At 57.4% G+C, this 26,328-nt stretch overlaps 1 protein-coding gene across 10 annotated transcripts in view; it reads right to left on the reverse strand.

Moving 5' to 3' along the window:
* Positions 1-26,328, reverse strand: part of CACNA2D2 (calcium voltage-gated channel auxiliary subunit alpha2delta 2) — a 143,811-nt gene that overhangs the window by 2,116 nt on the left and 115,367 nt on the right. The window contains exons 5-38 of one of the 10 annotated variants that reach the window (XM_043587400.1): positions 22,343-22,387; positions 18,965-19,106; positions 15,526-15,657; positions 15,280-15,337; positions 14,570-14,620; positions 14,342-14,441; positions 14,063-14,221; positions 13,720-13,827; positions 13,543-13,621; positions 12,918-12,967; positions 12,647-12,736; positions 12,397-12,468; positions 12,146-12,220; positions 10,850-10,924; positions 10,700-10,771; positions 10,542-10,613; positions 10,376-10,437; positions 9,419-9,495; positions 8,199-8,219; positions 5,432-5,492; positions 3,295-3,392; positions 2,983-3,073; positions 2,813-2,875; positions 2,560-2,663; positions 2,196-2,294; positions 2,015-2,103; positions 1,767-1,814; positions 1,467-1,538; positions 1,211-1,363; positions 994-1,046; positions 815-870; positions 532-658; positions 269-378; positions 88-170 (exon numbers count right to left, since the gene is read on the reverse strand). In XM_043587400.1, coding sequence (XP_043443335.1) covers positions 88-170; positions 269-378; positions 532-658; positions 815-870; positions 994-1,046; positions 1,211-1,363; positions 1,467-1,538; positions 1,767-1,814; positions 2,015-2,103; positions 2,196-2,294; positions 2,560-2,663; positions 2,813-2,875; positions 2,983-3,073; positions 3,295-3,392; positions 5,432-5,492; positions 8,199-8,219; positions 9,419-9,495; positions 10,376-10,437; positions 10,542-10,613; positions 10,700-10,771; positions 10,850-10,924; positions 12,146-12,220; positions 12,397-12,468; positions 12,647-12,736; positions 12,918-12,967; positions 13,543-13,621; positions 13,720-13,827; positions 14,063-14,221; positions 14,342-14,441; positions 14,570-14,620; positions 15,280-15,337; positions 15,526-15,657; positions 18,965-19,106; positions 22,343-22,387 — 2,847 coding nt within the window. Of the gene's footprint in view, positions 1-87; positions 177-268; positions 379-531; positions 659-814; positions 871-993; positions 1,047-1,210; positions 1,364-1,466; positions 1,539-1,766; positions 1,818-2,014; positions 2,104-2,195; positions 2,295-2,559; positions 2,664-2,812; positions 2,876-2,982; positions 3,074-3,294; positions 3,393-5,431; positions 5,493-8,198; positions 8,220-9,418; positions 9,496-10,375; positions 10,438-10,541; positions 10,614-10,699; positions 10,925-12,145; positions 12,221-12,396; positions 12,469-12,646; positions 12,737-12,917; positions 12,968-13,542; positions 13,622-13,719; positions 13,828-14,062; positions 14,222-14,341; positions 14,442-14,569; positions 14,621-15,279; positions 15,338-15,525; positions 15,658-18,964; positions 19,107-22,342; positions 22,388-26,328 lie in introns of all 10 variants that reach the window. The other 9 variants (XM_043587395.1, XM_043587399.1, XM_043587398.1 and 6 more) reach the window with 9 other exon arrangements.

A 26,328-nucleotide genomic window follows, 5' to 3' on the forward strand; every position in this document is an offset into this window, starting at 1 on the left:
CTGCGGGAAGAGGCAAGGTGCAGGTCGGCCGGGCGGCCCAGGGAAGGGAGGGGGGCCGGGATGTAAAGTGCGCCGCCCCCTCCTCACCGTCGCGTTGTAGTCAAAGCAGATATGCGGGCCTCTCCGGTATCGCGGTCTCTGCACCAGTTCACACTGCTCCGGGCCGTCCGCTGGGCATGGGTGGGGAGTCAAGGAGGCGGCAGGGCACTGAGGGGGCACGCGGGACAGGAGGGGGCGCGGGCGGCGGGGGGCGGCGGGGGCAGGATACAGTGTGTCTCTTTCTGCAGAAGCCGGCCACCCTCACACTGGCTGCACAGAGGCTTCTCGGCCACCACGAAGAGAAGGTTGGTGTTGGTCAGTCTTTGCGCGTGGAACAGCCTGGAGGCAGTCCGGAAAGGCGGGGCTTTGAGACTCGCCCCGCCCCTCCCCGCTGTAGCCCGGGTCCCGCTCCGGGCCGCGCCCACCCGGCAGGCCCCGCCCATGGTCCCACCAGGCTACAGCCAGCCCTCCGGTCCCGATCCCCGCGGGTACCTGGAGCAGTTTCCGCAGTCGATGATGGCGTTGTAGGAGGCGTTCACCGACCCGAAGTAGTACTGGGTCTGTTTCATGACGCAGCTGCTCTCTCGCGCTTCGGGGTTCCCCTCAGCCTCCGCGGGGTCTGCGAGGGCCCAGAGCGCCTCAGCCCCACCCATTCACCCTGGCAAGGTCTCGGGTTTCAGCCTCGCTCAACTTTAAGCCCCGACCTCCCTTTGGGATGGGTCCGGGCTTAGACTGGGGAGGGGGTTCGAGGAGGGGCCTCTAATGCCCCACCTACCTGCCTGAAACCAGCTGTGATAAATGAGGCCATAGAGAAGCTGCTGGAACAAGGACCTGTAGGGCAGGGGTCACTGAGTGGGAGTGGTCAGCAGAGGCCAGTGCCCTGCCCCACCACTTCTCTTGAGCCCTTCTGGTCAGGGAGCACCCTTCCTCCGCTCCCTTCCCCTGTGGACTCACCAGGCTGCAGCCGAGGTCCACCAGGCCAAGTTAAGGAAGTCTGCAATAGTGGGCTGCAGTGGAGAGAGGGGCATGGGCTGCTACTGCTGTCCCGGAACCCGGGTCACCCCCAGCTCTCTTGTCAGAGGTGGAGCGTCATCTGTGGGCAGGTCTCCCAGCCTCCCCCCCCCCCCCCCCGTTGCCCCCCATCTCCAGACCAGGCATTGCTGGGGCTCACCACAAAGACCCCCCGGGGTGCAGCACCCAGGTTGCCTGGGGGTTGGGGGGCGCAGGCTGCCTGATAGTCGTAGGACTCTTTGCGGGTGTAGAAGGAGTTATTGTAGAGTGCCAGCATCAGGTTGGCATCCACCTCACTGAAGAACCTGCCCACCTGGGAATGCCAGGAGGGAGTGGTAGTCACAGGGTTGGCAGTGCCACAACCCCAGAAAGCTCAAACCTTGGCCTCCTCCTTCTACCCTCTCCCTGACCCTCACCTGGTCCCACTGATGATTCTGGTTTGACAGCACCAGGAATCCCCCATCATCAATGAGGACACAGAGCAGGTCCTGAAAGGTGGAGAAGGAGGGGGAAGATGGAGAGGGGCTCAGGCCCAGACCTTCCTCCCCAGACCCTGGCAGTCGGGTGGTTGGGTAGAAGGGGCACCACTCCCCCAGTTGTGGTAAAGCTGTAAAGGGTGGGATGTTGAGACCCCCAGGCCAAACGATAGGCTAGGAGTTGCAGTTGGGATTAAGAAATCAGGGATCAGGGTAAGCTAGGGTTTGGGGCACACACACCTCATTGTTAACCTCGCAGTCCATCTCACAGTGGCTGCTGGGACCACACTGCTGGGCAGAGAGCAAGGACCATAAGGTGCCCGCCAGTTTTCCCCCTCCCATCACCCTTTGTACATCTAGATCCCCAGGCCATCTACAACAACCACTGCCTCCCCATAGACACAGGAACCACTCTGAGTGGTAAGGATTTCCGGGAGACTCTAGAATGGGTTTTGCTGGGCTTACTGCCCCCACACCTGCCCAAGTACCTTCTGAGGCTGGTCCTGGTGGGTACGGTTGCTGGCTAGCACCTTGAACTTCTCGGCCCAGGCCTCTAGGTCCAGCTTAACACCTACCACTATAGAGGAGAGCAAGGGGTCATCAATGCCTGCCTTCCTGGGCAGCACCCTGCCCATCGTCTCTTTCTCCACCTCCACCCCAGGCATTCACCTGCTGGCCTCAGTGTGCGTCCACCCAGGCTGAGCTCCACAGCTGTGCTGACGAGGATGCCCACTGTGTCATTCTCCAGCTCCAGTGGCCTTAACAGGGCTGGCGGTGGGGTGGGATGGTCAGGAGTAGGGGCTGGTGGTTACACTGATCACTCTGTGCTGGGCCTGTGGACCCAGGGGCCCAAGCCAAGTACCCAGTACCCAATGTAGTGTTTGGCACAGCCTAGCTCTCTCTCCTCATCTGCCCCAGTCTCAGCCAGCCTCATGTTTGAGAGGGGCCTCAGAGAGCAGAGCCTAGTCTTGGCTGAGCAGACAGGGAAGCCTCAACTTCCCATCTGCTGCTGGGCACCGTGGAGAACACTCACCGTCCTGGTGCGGGGGCTTGAAGACATAGCCATGGTTGTCCAGGCTACGACGGTAGAAGCTGGCATTGAAGGGCTCTGGATTCTCCGTCCAGTCATCCGCTGCTCTGGTTATCCGACAAAGACAGAGGTCAGTAGAAGGGGTGGTGTATGGGGGACAGTGTCTCAGCCAGGTGCAAGGAGGCCTATGGGAAGCAGGACAGAGGCAGGGTCCCAGACAGGGGCAGGGTGTTGGGTGGCAGGGTTGGTTACTTACTTGTTGGGGAATACGCGAGTGATGCCACCATCAGTGGCAGCGAACACGGCCAGAAGGCTGTACCTGGGGGGCAGCAGGGAGGTGAGTCACAGGCTTGCCTTCTGCAGGGCAGGGCCAGGGCCTCTGGGCCCATCCCAACCTCCTGCTCCCACAGGCTGGGTGATGCCTACGTGTTGAGATCCTGGTCCCGCCACACACGCTCCACCAGCTGCTGTGTGATGCCTGTGTCCAAGATCAGGTTGTGCAGAAGGAAGTTGTTGCCTAGAACCGGAGGTTAGGGGTGGAGGGGCCATCTTCTTGTGGCTCCCTGCCCACTCTCCCCCATATACCCAAGGCTCCAATAGGAGCCTTTCCCACTATCTGGCCCAGGTCCTGCCCTGGGCTTGGGTCTGCATCACACCTGCCCGGTCTCTGGGTTCTTTTGGGCTGCCCCCTTGTGGCCTGGGCACTGCCCAGACCCGGCTGCCCCACTAGGCACTCACACTGCTTGGAGTCTGGAGTCACTTTCTCCATGAGCTCAATGAAGTTTTTCAGGAACTCGGTGTTGTTGTCTGAGGCATTCAGGTCCTTGCAATACTCTCTGGGGGTGGGGAGGGGCAAGAAGAGTGGGCTTGGGGGGCTGGACAGAGCAGTAGGGTTGAGGTTTCTCAACAGGCCTGCCTGGCCATTGGCTGAGAAGCCTGCGCCTTTGGCAGGGGGTGTGTATTCTTACAGGCTGCCACCTCTGAATAGGGGCGGAGCTGACACAAGAGTGATGGTCTGCTTCCTCCAATCTGGCAGGTTCTCCCTCCAGGGCATAGCCCTGGACCCTGACGGCACACCTGGGATGCCCCAGGAGATGCCTCATGGCTGGCTCGTCCACCTGTATGCTGTGGCGTTCCCGTGGGCACACGGTGGGTGAAGTACCGGCGCTGACTTAGCCTAGATATAAGACTTCAACCTGCCGCTTCCTAGCTTTGCACCTTTGGATGACTCACTTAAGCTCCCCAAGCCTCAGTTTTTTCCATACCACAGAGGGTGTCAGGAAGTCAGTGGGAACACGTGGGTCCTCAGACTGGCTGCTCCTTCTGCTAGGAATGCTCTTCCCCTAGAGGCGGACAGTCCAAATCCCTCACCTCCTCAAGGCCCTCACTGGGCTCAGGCTCTGGCTCCAGAGAACATAATGTGGGAGTTTTGGGGCATGGGAGGCCCGCTTCAGGCTCTGTTCCCCCAGGAAGTCTTGGTGAGCAGTCCTTCCACCCTGGTAGATGGAGCTATCTCTCCTGCCTAATCCTTCCTTCACACAGCTGCCACTAGAGACCTCCCCGCTGGCCTGAATGCAGCAACTTTGTGGGGATTATTAAAATGCACTGCTTCCCTACACCGTGCTAGGGTGCACAGTTTGGTAAGGGCAAAGCTGGGGGCAAGCTGGGTTTCAGCCCCCACTTGCTCTCTGGCCCCTATGGCCTTTGTACAGCGCACAACCTGTACTTCTGTGGTGGGGGGCACGGCTGATACATCCAGAGTGATGCCCACAGTTGTGCTTCAGATACAGTTCCCCCACAGTGCCCTCCAAGAGTATGTACATTTACATTTGTGGGTTACTTCATTCACTCACCCAACATGTATTTATTGAGCTCTCCCAAGCCAAAGATACAGAAGTGACAAAAACAAACACAGTCCCCTCTCTCAGGGTCATGTAGGCCACACAGGCCTTTTCACTCATTTCCACAGTCACTAATGCACACAGCCCACTCCGTATTTACACTCAGACTCTTACAAACATACACAATTACTCACAAACACAAACACACATCTACAGAGAGAGAAATTTGTGGGTGCATGCACACACGTGCACACACATGGAGGTTAGGAATGTCCAGAGCCCCCGTGTGGTGCCTGAGAGTGCCCATGGGTCTCTGTCAGTTGCACCCACCTGCCCTCATCCAAAGCCAGGTCACAGGGAAGGGCTTCACCACCGGGGGAGCTGCTGGCCTCCTCACTTTGGGCCAACAGGCAGAGCGTGTATACCCAAGGATGTGTGTGTGCACGCTGAGTGTGCACTTGAGGGATGGTCCAGGCCCGGGCCTGCACTGGGCCCTGACCCTTCACTTGCCAGAGCACCTCTTTAAAGCCCTTGTACCCTCTACCTCCCCCAGTCCTCTGTGAGCCATCACACCTAAACTCAGCACTGCTGACAGGGGCTCTGGCTGGCTCATCCCCAGACCCACACAAACACTGAGTGACACAGGACAAGGACGAGGTGCAGGGTGGGAGTTGGGGAGGGTACCACAAACCAGAGCAGCAGCTGCCCAGTCACGAGTGTGCTGTGGACAGCCCGCCCAGGGCAGAAAGGGCTCCTTCCTGGTGGCCCGGGAGGGCAGGGAATATCAGCAGAGTCCAGAGCCCTCCTGCCCCAGGCCTGGTGGGGGCTGGAGCTGTGGGCAGCTGGCCACTGCTGCCTGGTGCGGCTGCATGGCCCAGGGTATGCACATGGCCGCACATACGGGGCTATGCATGGGGTGGGGGGCGACACTGCACAGGACACACACACACAGAGCTCCAGGCAGCAGTGCAGGAGGCGGGGCCGGGGCGGTTGGGGTTGGGGAGGACACCTCAGCAAGGCCACACGCAAGCTACCTGGGAGCAATGAAAACATGTCCTTCAGACTCAAAGCTGCTGGGGAGCAGGAACTCAAAATCTGCAACAGAAACGGGGGGTTATCCGGCGGGGGCTGGGGAGGCAGGAGGCCAGGGGGCTCAGAGCTGACGGGGCTGGAGGGACAGGGCAGAGGGTGGCTTGAGGGAGGGGGAGACACCAGCAAAGAGGGAACCCGCCACTTCCACGTTCGAGCCAGAGAAAAGGGGCGGGCAGAGAGAAGGGGCGGGTGGGGAGGGGTGGAGGGCCTGTGGAGACTACAGCATCGCAGGAGGAGGGCAGTTATAGCCAATATGTTGCCCAGGCCTGGTCCTCTGTCGGCAGTGAGTCCCGTGGCGTGGCTGTATATGCTTCCATACGGCTGTATAGCACATATACACGGACACACACACACACATATATATACACACACTGCTATATATATGCATGGTCTGGGGGAGGCGCCGGTCTCGCTCTTATCACATCCGTAATGGAAAAAACCGCATGCTGAGCTTCCTTTGCCTCCAAAGAGACTTTGAGGAAGGGAATTGGCTTTTGGCCGCGGATTTTTATCTCTCTTTCTTTGCTGCAGCTGTTTGCATTTTGGTAGGTCTTGCTTTTGTTCTGTGTCAGGCATCAACATGGCCAAACCGAGGGAGTTTCTCACGGGCACAGACAGTCCAACCAGAGACGGTGTGGGCAGCTGGGGCTGGGCTGCAGTGCATTGTGGGGGTCCAGTGCTCTTTCTTGGGCTGGGAGGCTGGGTGAGGGGAGACTCATGCCTGAGAATGTTCCCATGCTGTGGAGGAAGGTGTGGGAGACAGGAGGACTCAGGAATGCCGCACAAACCTGTACACCTGCCCTCTTGGGCTGGGAGCATGAGGCCAGGCAGGGAAGAAGGGTGGGTCTTTACCTTTCCTAGGACCTGTCCGGGTTCAGAGCAGCCAAAGAGGAATGCTGTGGCTCCAGAGAAGGAGTGCTCTTAGGGACCTATCAATTAGACCTGTGCATGGTGTGAGAGTGAGTGCGTATGTACATGGGAAAACATGTGTGTTTGCATACCTGTGCAGGTGTACAAGTGTCTCTGTGTGGGTTTGTGAGTGAATTTGGGCTTCTCTGTGGCCTCTCCCGGCCCAGATGGATCAGCCACCTGGCAGGTCTGCATCTTGGAGCCATGCCCCTGCCCCTTGGTGTGTTGCACTCTGGGCAGCCCACCTTCCAATCCTATCTTCACCAAGGTATGATCTCTCTGTCACCCCAAGGCTTATTTTTGCAGAAGAGGGGTCTTCTCTGTTCCCAGATACTCCCACAATGCACTGCAAGATTCGGGGAGGTGGGCTTGGGGTGCCTGCAGGAGCTGGGCAGTCACTGGTTGGACTGTTGCTTTCTGATGGGACTGTGAGGCAGGGTTTGGACACAAGCCGACAGGGAATGGGTGTGGGGGAGGGGAAGGAGGAGAAAGAAAAAGTAGGTAGGGGAGCAGGACGGGAGACTAGGCTATAATTGTCATTGTTACCAAGGCCCTGCATTTCTGGGGTCAGTGGGAGGGATGTGGAAGGGGGAGAAAAGACAACTCAAGCCAGTGGGAGTAGGGCCTGTCCCCCACCCCCACCCAGGCCAGTGGTGCCAGCTGTATCCCCTTTGCTGGACAGGGCCCCTAGGGCTTCTTGGGGAGCCCTGGCTTCCAGGTCATGGGGACTGGGGACAGGAACCCCCCCTTGTGGCTCTCCATGCCTATCTGTCCAGGCAGGGGTATCTGCCCCTGTGGCAGAGACCCTCACATGCTGCCCTCTCTCACCCTCCTTGTTCTCCACCAGAGTCTGTGAGTTCAATGCCTTTCTTTTTCAGGAATGTCTTGCTTGGGTACCCCTAAGTGCCAGAATCTTTTTGTTCATACACAGACTGATTCCCTCTAAGCTCTTTTGCTGGCCCTTGGGGTCCAGACATGGTTCCTTCCATTCCTGTCTAGGCTCACTGTCCCTGAGTCTGCTTTTATTTCCCAGGGGAATACCTTCTCCACACCTGACCCTCTGCCCCAGGGGCAGCAAGTACCAGGGTTGGGCTGGGCCAGTGGACCTTAGCAAAGTCTCTGGAGGCAGTGGGGGGCACCAGGACACAGGGGCTGCAGCACCTAGGCTGGTGCCCAGGATGGCTGGGCCTGCCTGGCTCTCCCAGTGGCATGGCTGCTGCCCTATCCTGCCCGTCCCAGAATCAGGGTGTAGGGCTTCCAAAGCCTTCCGACACCCCTTGGAGGGCTGCCAACTTCTGGACCAACTGCCAGAGATCACAGGAGGGAGAACTATCCCAGACGAAGCCTCATGTGGCTGGCACTTTCCTTTACCCTAAGCCTCACACATAAGCCCCACTGAAGACTGGTCTAGCCCTGCCGATCAGGCCCCCTGTCCTCCTGGGTGGGAGGTGGTGGAGAGGCATCCAGCCCTGTTCCCACTGTTGAGTTGTCTTAGAGGGACAGAGAAGGTGGGGGCGGGCAGGGGCCTGCCCAGAGGGAGAGAGGAGGATGAGGAGGGGGCCTGAGCTCTCAGAACACGCCGGAGACCACCCTGCAGGCAGGGCCAGGAGAAGGGCCCCTGGCTGTAATAGGGGTTTAGGGATGAGGGAAAAGGCAAGAACTCGAGGAGCCAAGGGGATGCTGGGAGGGAGCCCTGGAGAGCAGGGGTTTGGCTGGTCCTGGGCAGGGAGGGGGGCAAGCAGGGGTGTGAGGGTGGGTGGGGTGGGGAGAGGAGGGTGCACTGGTTCTGAATATACTTGCCCTTCAGTTTGCTGATTGGCACTGGGACAGTCCACCAAGAGAGAAAGCGAGGAAAACAAAAACAACACAAACACAAAAACAAACGAAAAGGGGGAGGGGAAGGGGAGGGGCACAAACAATATTTTATTCAATGGCTGTTTGAATGAAAATATTGTGTCTCATCATCATACCGAAAGGAAACTTCTTGCAAAAAAACGACATGAGAGAGAAAGAGAGAGCGAGAAAACTCAAAGGAGATGAGCCCCAGTCGGCCAGGCAGGTGGGGGGCGCCCGGTGGGGCCGGAGCCCCAGCCTCCCTCCCAGTGACCTCGGGCGGTGGGCAGGCGGGGCCACAGGCTCCAGAGGCCTCTTGGGGGAGGCCCAGGGTGAGCAGAACATGCAGGAATGAGCCACAGGCAGAGGAGTGGACCAGGGAGGGAAGGAAGGAGAGAGGTCCAGAGAAGAAGAGAGGGGGAGAGTGAAGGGGAGGAAGAGGCAGGGAGGGTGGGAGATGCAGGGATGAAGGGGGGTGGAGAGAGCAGAGGGAGGGAAGGAGGGAGGAAGAGAGAGAAAGTAAAGGTGCTGGGGCAGGAGAGAAATGGAAGGAGAAGGTAGAGGGAAGTGGGGAGACAGAGAAGGTGGGGGTGCAGGGAAGGGAAAGAGAAGGAGGGAGGGAGGGAGAGGGAAGGGAGAGGGGGAGAGGAGGAGGAGGGAGAGAAGGCAGCAAGAGAAATGGAAGGGCAGAGAGAGTGAGGCAGTGGGGGTTGGAGGAAGGTGAGAGGGGCTGATGAGGGGGGCGGAAAATGGGGGAGGATGAATGAGGAGGTCAGAGGAGGGGGAGAGAGAGACCCTGGGGGGTGGCACCACAGGGGAGAGAGCTGCAGGGCACAGGGGGAAGGAGAGATGAGAAGAGGGGGTGTCTTCCAAGAATGCAGCCCCCAGAGGTGTGCGGGGGAGGCAAGCTAAGGAGGGAAGACACGCAGTAGGAGAAACTAAAACCAAAAACCTCAACGGAAATCATGAGAGAATGGTCTGGAACCAAATCTGAGAAAAGGCAGGCATGCAGATTTCCACAGACTTTCCGATGGCTGGTGCCCCAGCCTGCGGGTGCCTGGGGGTGGGCAGACTGGGCAGGAGGGGCTGCCTTGCCGCCAGCGGCTGGCTATGCTGCCTGGGGCCGGCGGCCAAGGTGCGGGGCAGAGGCAGGGGTGCAGGGCACAGGCAGGGGCCGGGCCACTTACACTTGACCTGCAGGATCTGGTCACTGAGGTTGGCTTGGAGGTAGAAGGTGCTGTAGGGCGGGAGCACAAGCCCTAGGCTGGGGATGAGGGGAGGAGAGGAGCATATGTCACTGCTGGGGAGAGGTGGGCCACATTGGCATTCAGCCCCCCCACCTTGGAGCTGGGCAGAGAGGCCCAGGCTGTGAAGTCCCCTCTCCTGACCACCAGGGTCACCTTTCCCTGTTAGCTGTGGGAGATTCACTCCCTAAACTCTTCTGGAGGCCTCAGAACTCCCAGCTCCAAAGCAACTCGCCACACCCCCCACATCCCCAGCGGCCTCCCCCAACACACCATGTGCCCAGCCAGCCTCCTCTATCTGGCCAGCAGCAAACTCAAAAGGGACAAAACACTGTCTATGAGCTAGGCTGTTGGGTGCACAGCCATGGGAGTGGGGTCCCTCAGTCCTAGAGACTTAGGCCACGTGAGAGCCGTCAAAAAGCAGGGCTGGTGCTAACACCATGAGGAGCAGTCACGAGCTGGGATTGGGGTGTGAATGAGACCAGCTCTTGGGGGCACAAGGAGACAGCCTGTACTGCCTGGGCCTGACCCAGAAGGGTACCTGCTCCGAGGCTGTGGTGCCTATTGAGAGCAGGCCTGGGGATGTGCTGAGGGTGACATCCTGGGTGCAGATACCCAGGGATACAATCCAAGCAGGGGTGACATGGGAGAGAGTGGTGTGGCATGGGGAGACATCAGATGCACTGTCTTGTCTCTGTCCAGTTCTTGAAGGGCCAGCAAAAGGTCCTTGGGGGACCGAGAGTCCTGGGGTGAGTAGTGAGCAGTTCTGGCTGCTGGTGCCCCACTGGGATCATGGCTGCAGTCGTTGAGAACGCACAGACTGGGCAAGCACAGGGCTCAGACTCTGGGCTCTGGGGCTGCCCCCACCCCTCCCTGCCTACCCAGCCCTGACCCACTCACCTGTAGTTGGTGCTCCTTATAGGTACCCAGGTGTAGTTCCGCATCACCTCGTCTACGTACCTCTGGGAGAAGAGGCTGAGTCAAGTACTTGGGCCAGGAGGCAGGGGTGGGGTAGAGTACGGGAGGATGCCCACTCTGACTCTGTGCCCCTATACCATCTTCTCACCTCGTCCAGGGACTTGACCAGCGTTCTGATTTGCTTGTGGCCCTTGTTGCCATCGATCATGCTCCGACGGATCTGGAAGGACCAGAGATGTGAGGGGTGGGGTCCCTACTCTCTGCTGCTCTGGGTACCCCCATCTCTACTCCTCTCCTTTTCCTTACCTCCTCTTTGTTCTCATCCTCCAGCTCAGCATCCAGGAAGTCCAGAGTCACAGGCTCCCGGAAGTTGGTGGTCTGTGGGAGGCAGGGCAGGAAGTCAGGGGTCCCCATCCTGTAGAGTTTACCCTCCTCCTGGCCACCCCCCTGGCTCACCTGGGGCTTGAGGTTGGGGTGCAGCAACACGTAGCCGTTCAGGTCAATGGCAAACACATAGCCGTTAGCTCCAAGCTGGGGGCGTAGATTGGGAGCTCAGGGCCTGGAGGGCTAGGCAGGGATTCTCTAGACTCTCGAGCTCTTCCTCAGCCTGCTTTCGATACCACTGAGGTTTGCCTGCCTGGGCCAGGGGCTCCCACATGCAATGTGACCTCGAGCCTGTTTCTCAAGCTGTTTCTCAAGCTCAAGTCCAGCAGGCTGGTATCCTGTGTGCACCAGCTCTTGCTGAGGCTGACTGGCATCATGGGACCACAATTTGATTTGGCCTTCTGCCCCAACTACCCCTGCTTGTCATGGAGCTGTCAGTCAGCCAGACTGCTCTGCCTCCACTGGCCCCTCAAGGCTGCTGTTACCCTCTCCTCCCCTCCCCACTAGTGTCTCCTCCTGGTCGCCATCTCAGTAGAGTGCATAGGGAAGAGAGTGCCCTTGGAATTCCTGGGCACCCCTTCCAGGTGGAAGTGAAGGATGAGTGAATGGGACTCTGGACTCACCCTTAGCTCTCTAGACTGTTTTCTCACTGCACATGGGGGCCAATGACATGGGGCCTTCATGTGGCTCAGGTGTAGACATGCTGTCACACACATCCCACCCCTACCCCTTTCACAACCAAACCTGAAACTGCCTTCAACACAGGCGCTGGGCCAGCCACACTGACCTTGCCCCCTCCCTGGTTTATGATTTTGTTTTTCACCTTTAGTCCTTTGCCCACAGAGTTTCCTGTAACTCCAAGGTACACCTCCTATCTATTTGACAGTCCAGGGGTCAGCAAACTATGGCCCATGGGCTATACCTGGCCCACCACCTGTTACCGTATGGCTAGGAATGTTTCTTTTTACATTTTTAAGTGGTTGAAAAAGACCAAAAATGGAATTTTATTTCATGACATGTGAAAATTATGTGAAATTTAAATTTCATGATCCACAAACAAAATTGTATTTAAACACAGTCATGCCTATTTATTTGTTTTGTCTGTGGCTGTTCTCGCAGTTCAACAGCAGAACTGAGGATGAGTATTTACGCTGGCAGAGCCTATAATATTCATAGTCTAGCCTTTCACAGAAAGTTTGCCAACCCCAGCTCTAGGCCCAAGGTCACCTCCTCTGGAAGCCTCTCCTGACTGCCTGAATTCAGAGGTGTCCCTGGAGGTGCTGTAATCCCCATTAGACTCCTCTGCTGAGCCTGGCTTGTGTCCCTGTGGGGAGGCAGAGCATGGTGGATGGGCAGATGAATACTTACCGTGTAGTTTGGAGTGAGCCTCTTGATGTCATTCAGAGCCACATCAATGCCCATCACACCCAGGATCAGCTGGTTCTGGGAACAGAGGCATGGGGTCTGAAATGGGTTCAGCCCCACTGTCCAAACCTCACGCCCAGGGCCTCAAGCTGTTCACAAATAGTTGCCCCTGTCCAGGCTGAAGGCCTGTCTGTCCCTCCTCCATCCCAGACCTGCTAGGGCATGCCTAGTTGTTCCCGAGTGGGGAACCTTACCTTCTTTTCCCCAGGGCCATCCTGTGTCAGGTTGAAAACAGGGAGGGTCCCTGTCACCACTAACCCCAGCCCCTGAAGGGAGAGGAATAGGATGGGTTAGAGGATGTGGCCAGCCATGCCCTACCCTGAGTGTTCAGAGGATGGGCTCAGGCACAGGTCCCATTTTTTCTTCTGTTTGGTTTATTCCCATATGGGGGCCCTTAAGGAACATGACCTTGTGGACACATCTGTGGGGGCCCAGAGGCCTTACCAGTGCATCCTCATACACGTTGGTCCACTGCACCTGCTTGGCCTCCTTGCCTGCCAGTACCATGGGCCTGCCCAATACATCCAGATATTCCTGGGGAGAAGGTGACAGGGGTCACGAGTTCACATGCCCACTGCACCTTCCCTGTTCTGCCTCCCGGCATAACAGCACGTCACCAGAGGGCGCTCTCACATCACAGCAGCCCACTGTTCACGCAGTGCCCAGGAGGCAAGGTGCTGGGAGGTGGAGGCCGGGAGGTGCCCTACAGTCTCACCTGTGTGTTAATGCGGATGGCTCCAATGGAAGGGATCTCAAAATAGTAACCTGTGAGGGAAGAGGAGGCAGAGGTGGGTCTGGGTGGTACGTGGGATCCATGGCACAGGGGCTTCTGTACCCTGGGATGTCAGCAGCCCTGGACTAGTCCCTCAGGACTCCTCTCTTTCTGGTGTCACTCCCCACCAAACTCCTATCCCTTTGGTGCTCCCTTCCACTGCCCTGTCAATTGGACTGATGCTAGGGAAGGGGTCATGAGTGTAGGGGTGTAAGGAAGCAGAGGCAGGGTGAGGTCCCTCTTGCTAGGATGGTAGTGACATTCAGAGTCCACCCAGAGGCCAGGCCCAAATATATGGAGAGGTAGACTGACCAGCAAACAGACACAAGAGCAGATCAGACAGGAGATGGATGGACAATGGACAGACAGATGGGCAGAAAGATGCTTAGTCATATGGACAAGTTACATGGCCAGACAGAAAGATGGATAGTCACATGCACAGGAAGATGGGCAGTGGGTAAACAGGCAGCTGGAAAGCTGGACATACGGATGGACATGTGGACAATCGACCCAATGGACAGCAGGGCATGGCAGGCAGGCCCTGAGGCAGTGACGCTGGACGTGGTACCTTTGTTGGCGCAGGCCATCCACTGCAGGGGTGTGACGTCGTAGTTGTGTTGCCCCACGGAGAAAGTGAACACACGCACCTGTTTGGGGCTTGGGGTTACTGCTGTGGCCACCAGATGACAGCCCTCCCCTGAACCGGGCCCAGGTCAGGGTGGCCCCCGCCTGGGCTGAGCCTCACCGTCCGGTTGGGCCAATTGTATTTCTCAAAGACATCCTGCACGCGGTCCTCACCACCATCCGTGAACATCATGATCATCTTATTGCAGTTGGCACGAGTGATGTTGGACTGGTCAGGAGTAGGTTTGGGGTCAGGCAGCTCTCGGCCCCTCCCCGATCCAGGGGTGGGTCTCCCTCCCCCTGGAAGTCCTGGCCCTCAGACCCTCCTCCCCACAGCAGATGGTGCTTCTGCCCGAGCTGCCTGTTGGGCGCTAACAAGGCCATTCGTCTTGATTTCCCCGGTGTCACCAAGCCCGGGCCTTTGCCTGTCCCCAGCCACCCGCTCACCCACCCACGGGGCTCACGTTCTGCAGCTGGTCGAAGGCATACTCAAAGCCGGCCTTGTAGCCTGTGGTGCCCTTGGCCACCATGCCCTGCACAGCTTCCTTGAACACCTTCTTGTTACGCACATTGGCCTGCACCAGGTGTGTGAAGCATGACACAGGCTGTGCCTTTTCATTGAACTGCAGGGACAGTGAGGGTGGTGAGTGGCCTCAGGCTGGCCAGGGCAGTCAGCTGTTGCACGGTGAGGGGGTGGTGTGTGTATGACCCATTCCTCACCCGCCTACCACCTTGGCACTCACCGAGGCCACGTTCACATAGTCATCATCAGAGAGCGTGTCCAGCATCTCACAGACGGACGTCTTCATCAGCTTCAGGGTCAGGCCACTCACGCTGCCGCTCCTGGTAAGGTCATGGAGGCACTAGGTAGGCCTTAGGCATTTTCCTGCCGTTCCCTGATGAGTGTTCCCAGGCAGCAGATGGTCACCCCTTGCTTCCCCCCACCCCTTCTGCCAGCACTGCTCACTCACACATCCACGATGATGACCATGTCCTTGGGCGACGAGGCCCCCTGGATATACCTGCCCGGGAGAAGCCTCAATTAGGGCCAGCCTCCCTGGGACTTTGTGGGTCCTTTCTTCCTCCACCCATATATTGATTCAACATTGTTTCTACTGAGCATCCACTGCAGGGGCCAGACAGGGTCCTAGGCACCAAGGATATCACACTTAAAAAAACAGTCCTTGCCCATGACATGAGTGACCCTGAGCCAAAGGAGGCGTGAGCAGGTGATCCAGAGAGGGGGTAGAAGGTATGTCCCCTGGCCCAGGATGAGGGCCCAAGGTCTGAGTCCCAGCTGTGTGCAGGAATGAACAGGTGGCAGGGAAAGAGGATGTCATGGGGTACTGCAGGAGAGGCAGAGCAAAGGGTGAGGTGTCCAGGGTTCAGATGGGTGGTGTGGGGCGGGCCAACCGACATCCACTCTTGGGAACCCCTACTGGCCCAATCCCTCAGTCCCAAGGGGGTGGAGTGCCGGGCAGTGGATGGGGGGCAGAGGCAGCTGGGAGGCCTGCCTGGGTGATGGGATCCATTTTCCAGTGGCAACGATGTGTGAAATGAAAATTGGATAGAGCTGGCTGCGCCCTGCTCTGAGGCCTGGATATTGGGAGGGAGGGGAGCAGGCAGCAGAGGTGCGGGAACTGAGGGGGTGTCCCTTCCCAGCTCCTCCTTGCTCACTCACCAGGGTCTCCTTCGGACATCGTACAGGTCGATTTTCTTAGGGGCTCGCCATGGGGTGGCTGTGGGAGGAGAGGAGGTGAGGGGGTCTAGCAGGGAAGGGCCCTGCAAGGATAGGCAGCCTTTGCAGGAGTGGCTACTCCACAGCCCACAGGGTTGACCACCCACCCCACACACCTCAGGATAAGTGGGCTGGGTGATGGAGGAGGGTTGGGTGCTGAGTGGACAGGAGAGACGGGCTGACACTTACCTGGATAGTAGCGAGTGACTCCTGTGGCACTGCCAAAGACCTGCCACAGCAGTGTGGGGTCCTGCCTGCGGTTCTCGATAAACACATTCTCCAGGGCCTCTGTCCAGTTGAGTTCATTAAGGATGACAGTGGCTGCGGGGGAAATGCGGGGCGGGGGCTGAGGTGAAAAGCACCTGGGCAGTCTCCCTGTGGGACCTCACCACAATGACATGCCCCGCTTGGAAAGCCTCACCTGCTCTCTGCCTAGCCAGGATCTCATTCCCCAAGGCTCGGCTGGGGCTGCACCAGCTCCTTCAGGAAGACTTCCAGGTCCTCACCCCATCCTGAGTCAGCTTAGCCTACCCTTCAGCCAGGCTCCACATGATCAGGCAGGGCAGCTATGGCCTGTGGCCCCTGGAGAGGGGCTGCCCAGGTGGCAGGGAGTTGTACCTTGGGATGCCCATCCAGCATGCTGCCTGAAGCTTGCAGCTGGTCCCTTGGGAGCTCACCCACTCAGCATGCACTCCGGGCTGCAGCCACAAGAAAGCAATTAAGGGCCCGATGATGGGGCTGGAATTATTCAGCTATTAAGGTACCTGATAAGCTGGAAGCCACTCAGCTCCATGATTAATCAACTGGGGCCAGGAGCAGGCAGGGGCGGGGGCAGGGGCTCTTGGAGGGGCAGGGGCTATGCTATGATCTTGCTCCAACACTTGCATGCACACTTGCGCGCGCGCGCGCGCGCACACACACACACACACACACACACACACACACACATGCATACAGCCTACACTCCCTAACAGGTATATCTGTGTTGAACCTCTGTGTTTCCAGTCAGGTGTGTGAGTCCCTCACCCTTCAACCTACCTGCCCAGCAGCCCGACTGCTGCCATGGGCACAAGGGCACAGCACTCTGCACCCATTGGAGGACACCAATGGGTTTTGCTCTCACAGTCCCCCATGACCAGTTACCCTCACCCTCCCTTTCCCCTGACCTCTGTGGCTGCACACAGGTGATTCTTTGGCCAGACCCACCCCTATGCGCCCTTACAGATCAAGGCTCCTGTCAGATGAATGGGCTCGGTCCTATAGATCCCTCAGCCAGGGCAGTGACTCAGGATGCCTTGAGCAGCATCCCCACCCCCAACTCAGGACAGGCCTAAATCCGGCCGATGTATGTGTGTGGCACGTGTTCTCTTATGTGTAGTGTGTCTGTCCCTGTATGTAGGACACTCAAAAAAAAAAAAAAAAACCCCACCAGGAGCTGGATACCTGCTACTGCCAGGCCTCTATACCTGACCCCTTCCCCTAGGGGCTGTTTTTTTCCTCCAGTTTCTTCCACTTCCTTTCTTACACCATTGTCCCACTTGCCCCTGAGATCCTTATCAAAGATCCACCCCAAGTGAAAACCCAAGAATGCCTTCCAAAGCCTCTGCTCTTCTCTTCAGAGCAGAGCCTCTGAACACTGAAATCTTTAAAGCAGATGAAGAGCTGTGATTTAAAGATACAAGTGCTGGGGCCGCCTGGGTAGCTCAGTGGGTTAAGCAGCCGGGTAGTGATCTCATGGTTCATGGGTTCAAGCCCCACGTGGGGCTCTGCACTGACTGTGCGGAGCCTGCTTGCGATTCTCTCTCCCTCTCTCTGCCCCTCCCCAACTTGTGTGCTCCCTCAAAATAAATATATAAACTTAAAAAAAAAAAAAAAAGATACAAATGCTCAAGGCTCCACTCACAGCCTAGGGGGCGCTGACACATTCCAGGGCATGGTCCCTCTGTTCTCTCCCTCCAGTGTGTGGCCTCTGCTGCATCTTGTGTGCTGCCTAATTCTTCTCCCTCTGCTCCCTCTCCCTTCTCTCTGTCCTTGTAGCTTCCCTTAACTGACTATAATGTGAAAACAAAACACATTTCTAGCATTGGCTGTGCCTATTGAACAGTATGTTATGGTCCTGTTGCTAATTTAGAAACTTAGTGAGTCGAACAATTTCTATTTTTCTCTTTAACAAAAAAATAAAGCCAGGTTCTCAAATGTTTCATATAGTACTGCCTGTCCTGGGAGAGTCTGCCTGGCAAGTCCCAACCTTCACTGGGCCTCAGTTTCCCCATCTTCCCAATGAGAGGCTTAGAGCAGACTGTCCTGGAAGCCTGTCTAGCTGCTGCCATAGGGGTGTTACTGACTCAGGTCAAGAGCCAAGAGGAGACCCCCACCTCATCTGAGCTGTCCCTGCAGGTATCCACGACCACATGCACACACACGCATTCACTATAAGACACACTTGTGCAAGCACTCCAGCCTCCCTGCCTGGAAAGGGTCTGCTACTCAGCCCCATGTGCACACACCCACACCCATGTGCACACACTCTCAGATCACGCTGAGTTGGGAAACGGGGACCATGCCCCCTCAGGCAGGCGATTACAGATTTAATTAAAAGTGACACAGTAAATAAAAAACATATAAAATGTAATTTGTGTGGGTAGCGAGGGGTGACTGGGGAGGGCGGTATGGCTCCTGTTTTAATTAGTGTGCCTGCCTGTGATAGTGCTCCTCGGCTGGCTCGGGCAGGTGGCCTGCAGGCGGCCTGTGGCAGGGATGGGATGGTGTGTGTGGGGGAAGCATCTGTCCTCACCCATGCCTGAGGCTGCCTAGAAGGCCTGGCTGACCCTAAGGGTGGAGGGGGGGCCTCCCTGAGGACCCTGGAGGATTCCTTGCATTCTGGACACTATCCAGAAGCTGTGGGACTTGTGTTCCAAGACCCTCCACCTGGTGGGACCCTTGGATTCTGAGGCTGCCTTGTAGGTGCTCACAGAATTATGCTCAACAGACCCCAGGGCCCTAAGGCCTGCTGCTAGAGCTCTCTCTCTAGTGCTTGACTCTTGGTCTCCTTCCCCTACACCTCCCAAGATCTTCAGGAAGTTCCTCCTCATGTCTGACTCAAATCCTTCCAGCTGCAGTGACTTCGTTTCCTCATTATGAAAGCTGCCCTGTCCCTGGACAAGGAAGGAGACATTCCAGGTTGTTGTCTGTGAGTGAGGACGTCCCTGTTCCTCCAGCCCTTGAGGCCACTTGATGTGGTAGCTCCTCAACCCATGCTTGCATGGGGCCAGGGAATGGGGGATGGTGGGGAGGAGCTGCTTTGGGGGCCTGTGGGGACTTGGTCCAGCATGTAGGGGAACAAGTTGTGTGCAAGCATTCATGTGGGCACATGTCTACACATGGGCAGGAGACTGCACATGCACGGGGTGGGGAGTCTGAGTGCTTTGTAGTTTGCTGAGGGTTAGTGTCAGGCCGTGCCTGAGAATGATTTGATGACTGTGTGTGGGTGAGCATGTGTGACCTTGGGTATAAGGGGCTGAAGGCAGATGGCACTGGTTGAGCACCTGGGACCTGGCAGTGCCCAGGCAGTGGGCCTTGCCCCCATGGTGGTGGGGGAGGGTTATTTCTGATTGCTCTGCACACTCACAGCCTTTGTAGATGTCCGTGGGGATCTGCACGGCCGTGTACGAGTAGTTGACCTTGTTCTTGAAGTTTGAGTCCTCAACGAAGTCCAGCCTTAGGGTGCTGGCCTTGGACCCCCTCTCCACATCCTCACTCTCAGGGTCGTCCTGCAGAAAGGGATACCCCCCACCACAGTAGTGTCAGGGCTGGGAAATGGGGAGTGGGGTTGGACAGCTCTGCAGGCAGGAGAGGGCCAGAGCCTAGGTGATTAGGAGCATCTCAGAATCAGAGACTATTGCAGTTAGAAACGGAGAGAGATGGAGAGACACAGGAATAGATGGATACGGGGTACGGACCCCTCTACCCAGGAGGCCTGTGACTCCCACCTGCCCCTGCCCACCCTACCCACCATCCCTACATTTGCTAAACCCAAATTCCAAATGCCAAATTGACCCTTTCCCACATTCTTGAAAACCAATTATCAGTGAAGGAGACAAACCTTAGAGCCACTGAGAAAGAGCGGGCTGCAGCCCTCTACTTATAAGGACAGGCTTATGCAATCACAGGGAGGCCTAGGCAGCCTGTCCCAGGAGCCTTGGAACCCACACTCCCACGCTCCCTGGGCTCCGCCCATCCCCTGCATGGAGTTCCTTTGGCACCAGGGAGAGGGCCCTTGCCCCATCTGGGGGAGGGGCACCATCCCTACAGCTGATGGCTGTAGGGGCTGAGTTTGGGGGGAGAGCTGGGCTGGGGTGGAGGCTAGCATTGAGACCCAGTAACTTCCGGAGGGAGGGTCCTCAGCGCCCGCTAGCAGCAGGATTGCAAAGGTCCCCGTTGACTTTCTAAAATGAGCTGCAGCCGCCTGACAGGTGCCAATTACGGCATCTCTCGGCCGAGCAGGCTGGGCATGCGCCGTGCACCCCCGCCCACCACCACAGGCTGGCAGGAATGGGTCTGCAGCTACAGTGTTGATGCTGCAGCCGAGTGGGGGTGGGGGCAGGCACGGGTGCAGGTGTGCAAGGGGGAAGGGAAGGGAAGATGGTGGCAGAGAGTGAAGAGGAAGGCAAGAAAGAGCCAGAGGGGGAGGCAAGGAGGGACGGAGATCAAGGCAGGGCAGGGGCAGAGCTGGGGGGGCGCCTTGTGCCCTGGGAGGAAGGGGTGTAAGCAGCTGGACTATCCACATGCCCCCTCAGTGCCCTTCAACCTCTGGCTCAGCTCACTTCCACCCCCTCGTGGTTCTGCCAACCACTCACTGGGTCCTAGGCACAAGCGCGGTGTTCCCTCCTCCCGCTGTATCTTGTCTGGGGAAAGGGTGATCGTGTCTCCCTACACGTCCCCAGCCCAGGAGGGCTCTGGGTCCATCCTCCAGCCTGGGGAACGAATTACTGCCTAGATGGGGGGCGCCGTGTGGGGGTTGGCATGGCTCGGAAGGGTCTGCAGCATCTCTTCAAGGGTGGATTTTGTACGGCAAAATCCAAGCCATCTGCTGCCCTCCCCTCATCCCTCACCACGTGTGCCATCCTCTGCCCACCTCGGCACACCCTTGGAGGACCCTCAGAAGCTCCTGGATGCTGGGTAAAGCCAGGGCAGGCAGCTGCGGAGCCTGCCGCCTCTGAGGCGTGAGCCACTCACGTTCTGCTTGGAGGAGGGGGAGGTGCGGGAGAAGAAAGCCCCCGAAATGTCAGCGGCAGATGAAGGGCGCTGGAAAATTTAATCTCCCAACTTTCCCAACTAATGTGACATTTGGATTCCGTTCTGATAAGCTATCAGCTGGCGAACTTTTTCCTTCCTTCTCTTTCCCCCACCCCCACCTTCTGGTTGGTAATTTAAAAGTAAATGGTCTAGAAAGATCTCTAACTGTACCTCTGGCAAAGATTAAAAAAACAAAACAACACAACGCAGGGGAGTTGGCAAATATGTGCATATTTATAGGAGGGCCAGGCGAGGCCCAGCTTTTGGCCTGACCTTAGCCCAGCCCCACCGAGGATGACTCTCTCTCCAGGGGCAGGGAATCGGTGATTTAGGGCCAGGGGTTGGGAGTCCTGGACACAGGGAGTTCAGGGGATCCTGGTAGGGGCCTTGGTACCAGAAAGGCCAAGAAGCCCCCTCAGTGCTACCCCCATGCCAGGGGTTTTGTATGGTGGGCAACTGCCGTCTCCTGGTTTATATTTAATGCACTGATTGCTAAAATTACAGCCCGCTGCTGAGGGGGGTAAGGAATTAGATTCAGGGTCTAATTAAAGGTTCGCTCTTCATTTGAATTTCAGATTCCAGCTTTAATTTTAGCAACTTCTCTGGGAGCCACGGAGGCTCAGCCAAGGGGGAAGCACACCTGCTTTAGCCCACCCACTCCTCCTTCTTGGGCCCCCTGCCCGCCTGCCCTCCTGAAGGCTTACCCAGGCCAGCCTGGCACCACGGACCCTCTGCAGGGATCGCTTCCTGCCTGCCCACCTCCTGGTGTCATTGTCTACCTCCTGCTCACCCCAGGAAATGCCCCTGGCCAATAAGCCTGGCAGAGGAACACCGGATTTGGGGGCTCCTGCCCCAGCCAGTGCAGGTGGGATTCCAGAGAGTGAGCTGTTATGGCACCTCTGTTCACAGAGGAGATAGTCAGGTTCAACTGCTTTTGCCTCAAAGGCAGGCAGATGGACTTGGGCCTTGACAGGTTCACCAAACACTGTCTACTCTGAGTGCCCTGCACTCTTGGGCACTCTTGCCTCCTCAGTAGGTCCCTTGCTACCAAAATGGTCCTATGTCTTTCATGTGAGGCCTCTGGTGACAGGGCAGCCCAAGCAGACATGGGCTAATCAGTGACACAGAGGCAGAAAAGCAGTGTAGGTCTGGGTCCTCCGGTCACCCCGAGTGCCGCCGCTTCTGAAGCAGTGACCCCAGCAGAGCATGAGTCCTGTCCTTCGTCTGGAGAACAGGCACAGGGCTGGGCTGCCTCTTCAGCTAGGGCAAGACTGACTGAGCTCCAGGTGAGCACAGCGGGGACCACCGTGGGGTGCTCAGCACAACTGAAGCTGCTGCTCCCCTCACCACAGGGAAGGTACCTGCACCACCTGAAACACACCCGATGGCCTACAGCCACAGCCACAGCCACAGCCACAGCCGGGCCCTGCCTGCACATCTCCAGGAAGCCCTCCCAACTGCTCCCTCTTCCCTGCTCCCATAGCAGTCAGTCCCCTCCATGCTGGCACCTGGACTGACCCACCAGATGAGGTCCAAGTGTCTCACTATCTGTCTGGGGCTGGGCATGGGGCCTGTGCCACCAGTACTTTGCAGGGTGACCTCAGAACGTGGAAGAAGCTGAGACCTAACATTTCACAGCTGAGGCCACTAGCCCAGGGAGGGTGTGGGGCTCTGGCAGCTCTCCCTCCCCCAGTGTAGGTGGGGCACTCACCAGCTCAGCATCGGCCTTGGCGTCATAGTACAGGATGTCTTCCTCCTGGTGGGAGACAGACACTTTGACCCCCACAGCTTCTTACAAGGTCACCTGAGGTGCAGCCAGGATGCCTGCCCTGAGGCCAGCAACGGTCCCCTCACTCATCTCTCATCCAGAGGAGCCAGGGGGAGGGCTGTCGGGAGTCAGGCCTGGCATGCCCACCCCCACCCCAGACAAAGCCCTTCAGGGGCCCTCACAGGCTCCAGGGGGATGTGGTGCTCCAGGGTGGGTGGGGATTCCCCAGGGCTCCTGGACTCCAGGACCAGGGTCTTAGTACTGCAGCCCAGCTGAAGGGTGGGGTCAGAGCCAGCCTGTCTGCAGAGACTCTGACTGAAGCACTACCGGGGTTGGAGGGTGTGTGTGTGTGGGGGTGTAGTGAGGAAGATGGGAAAATAGAGCCGAGTCTGGGCCAGAGTGAAATAATGACTCGACACCGCATCTTCCAATTTCTTCTATTAAAAAGCCTGCTCATTACGGGCATGTACTTATTAATTATCTGTGATTTGTTGTGAAATGCAAGGGGGTTTACACAACAGGAGCGGGAGAAAACAAAGCCCAGCCCCCGCGCCTGCCTCCCGGCCGCCTGCGCCTGCAGTGTTAGCCCCACACATCCCGGCCTCACCCGCCTGCCCGACGCCTGGGTTCTTGGCCATCTGCGCGTCATAATCACCGGCCACCCCGGGGACCCGTAACACAAACGGGCTAATTTCATGTTTAATGATCTTTAATCAGAACTGAGCGTGGCTGACAGAGACCGCCAGAAGGTGAATCTGGTGCCATCGAGTGCCACCGGCTTAGGAAGGGCCATTCCACTCCTGCCCTTGTGGGCTCTAGGGTCAGGACACAGGATAAGGCCACTGTCCGAGTCACCCTCTTCCAGTGCTCCTCAGTGCTGTTTTGTACAGCAAAAACCTGGTGCATGGCCCTGGAAGTCTGCTTTTTTGTGGTCTGAAAATGGGGGTGTTGATCAAGAAGTTTGGTCCCAGTGGTGCTCCCAATGGTCTGGCTGTAATACAGCAAGCACAGAGCCAGCGATTACTCTTTGGTGGGCAGAAGTCACCTTGGCTGCTTCTTTGCCGTGTGACCTCAGGGCTGCACTGCTCCCTCCTAGCTCAGGCTCCCCATGCTTCAGGGTGGGGCTTGGCCTTGGTGACTGCCCAGGTGCTGGGTCTGAGGCCATGGTGCGAGGTGGTCAGTATGGGGGCCTGTTGTGGGGACAGTGGTGAGTTGTCTCCCACCAGAGGTTTGGGGGCTACAGGCCACTGGCTATACCCGTAAGCATAATCCAAACATTCTGCAACACTGACTACATGCCTGGCACCACGCTTGGGCAAGACCACAACAGCCGATGAATGTAAGACCAGAGGAGACTTGATTGCTTCCGTCACCAGAGACATCTGTGTCCAGCATTTTGCACATACGGTAATGTGGGGCTTGTGACCCCCCAACATACAGATGAGGACACGGCAGGGGTAAGAAAGGCTTCGCACCCAGGCTCCAACCTGCCTTCCTGTTGCATCTCCAACCCTTCCCACACCCACCCACCCACCAGTCCAGGAAGACTGGAGCCCAGGTGGGCCCGGGGTGGGGGTGAGGGCCGGGGCCCAGGCTCCAGGGTGCTCGGCCTTTCCTTGTGCCTGGCTCCGACCGAAGCACATAATGAAAGCTGACATTACATCAAACACAATAAGGAGTTTCGGTTGATGAAGATCATTCCTGAACACACAAACCCATTAAACCGAGGGGAAAAAATATCAATTCAACACACTCGCTGGCAAAAAGAAAATGTGATTTGTTATCTAAAAGGGGGTTATAAACACGGCTCTGATGCTCTTTCCCTCCGTAATGAAAACAGGCGGGTGTGGTGGGAGGACTGCAGATTAGAACATGGGGCTTCACTCACCAACTTTTTAAGCAAACCTCCAGCAAGGACGGGAGAGGGCATGGGCAGGGGCCGGCAACTCTGGGGCCCCCAGGAGACCTGTGCTTCTCTCACAGGCTGGGCTGGCTCCTGTCTGCACCCGGGCCACCCCTGGGCCACCCTTCCAGTTGCTCCAATGGCTCCCTTTGTCTTTTTGTCCTGCTGTTTCATGGTCTCAGCAGAGAATCAGATGTTGGTGGCATCAGTGACACAGGGGGAACGTGTCATTGAGGAGGGTTCCGGTCCCCTGTGGACCATACGCAAGGCTCAGGAATCTGTATGTGGCCCTTGTCCCCCAGGAGGCAGGACCCCTCCCTACGTCTCCCACCTTGAGAGGCCAGGCCATGCCCCTTCCTTGGGAGAGAGTAGCATTAGCATGGGGTGGTGGCGGGCAAGGTCACATGTGTGAAAATACATTGTAGACACAGCTGTGGTCTCTATGCTTGATGTGATGTGGAGCTGGGGGTGTGACCATCAGGGTTGGGGTGGGAGGGTCCCTGGAAAGGCCTTTGTGTCTGCTTTGGCCTGCACAGTGCCCTGGTGTCCACCATTACTGCCCTGCCTTGGTAAGACCACGAGGAGGTGGTATCTAGTGATTACACGCAGGGGCCTTGGCAAAGGGTCCTGGCCTCAAATCCTGACCTGAACATGTGAGCTCTGGGATCCAGAACAGTGAGTGAAGACTAAGCCTGGGGCGCCTGGGTGGCTCAGTCTGTTGTGCGACCGACTTCGGCTCAGGTCATGATCTCACGGTTCGTGAGTTCAAGCCCTGCGTCAGGCTCTGTGCTGACAGCTCGGAGCCTGGAGCCTGCTTCTGATTCTGTGTCTCCCTCTCTGCCCCTCCCCTGCTCATGCTCTGTCTCTCTCTGTCTCAGAAATAAATAAACACAAAAAAATTAAAAAAAAAAAAAAGACTAAGCCTGAAGCCTCAAAATCCCCAGCAGCTCCATAACTACCCCGGGAGTCACCGCCATCTCATCAGTGAGGCACGGGTGCCTGTTAAATCCTGCAGCCTCAGTGAGGCTTTGCTTCAGGGTCTTGATTTCCCACTATATAAAGTCAGGATGATGATGATGCCCCCTCTGAGGGAACTAGGACAGGGAGCAGGGCCTCCCCAGGCATTAGGGCCAACCCTATGCATGGGCGGCCCTTAGGTTTGCAACTCCACAGCCCTGGGAGGGGCCTGAATGTGGAAGAAACCCTCTGTTTGTGGAGAAATGGGCATCCCTAATGTCTGAGGTTTATAACCAACACCCCTTTCTATTACCTGGTATTTTAGGGGCCATTTTGCTCAAACTGGGCAGGGGGTGGAGGGAATCACCCCTTCTGAACTCACATTTCTCCCCCGTGTGGATTTCTGTACACAGATGACACATGAAGGGTGGGGCTAGGGGCCCACCTGGCCCTTGTATAGATGACACATACACTTTCCTTAGCTGGAGCTGAGCCCAAAAGAGAACACGAGGGGTGCTGGCAGGTGGGAAACAGGGTGAGGAAGCGAGCATGGGGAATAGCAGTTGGTGTCGTTTGGTACCATGGGATACAGTGAGGATGCTTGGCCTTCCTGCCCTGGCTCATTGCCAGCTCAGCTCAGCCAAAAGGACTGTTTTCTGAGAGAGCCGTCTGTCGCCGGCTTGGCAGAGAGGCAGGCAGCAGGCCTGATGGCTGGGGCAGACTTCAGGCTGGGGAGGCCACCTGTCCTGTCCAGCCGGCTCCTCTGGCCTGGCCCAGCCTTCACAGTCTTCCTTTTAGGTTCCCAGACAGAGCTACCTCTCCCATCAGACCCCCCAGGGTAGAGCTGTGTCCGCCACTCCCAGACTCCCCAGGGTAGGACTGCTTCTCCATTAGACTCCCAGGGCAGGACTCTGTCCTCCCACAGGTCCCGATGTTGGCATTGAGGCCTTGGGGCCAATGGCATCTCCTGCCTCTTCCACCCATGCCCTGGCCCAGCTCCTCCCTGGTGGCGGTTTAGATGGCAGATAATGCTGGCACAGTGTGGTGGTGGTGCCAGGCACGGTGTCCA

This window comes from Prionailurus bengalensis, chromosome A2 (genome assembly GCF_016509475.1).
Source record: "Prionailurus bengalensis isolate Pbe53 chromosome A2, Fcat_Pben_1.1_paternal_pri, whole genome shotgun sequence".
Classification (NCBI taxonomy): Eukaryota; Metazoa; Chordata; class Mammalia; order Carnivora; family Felidae; genus Prionailurus; species Prionailurus bengalensis.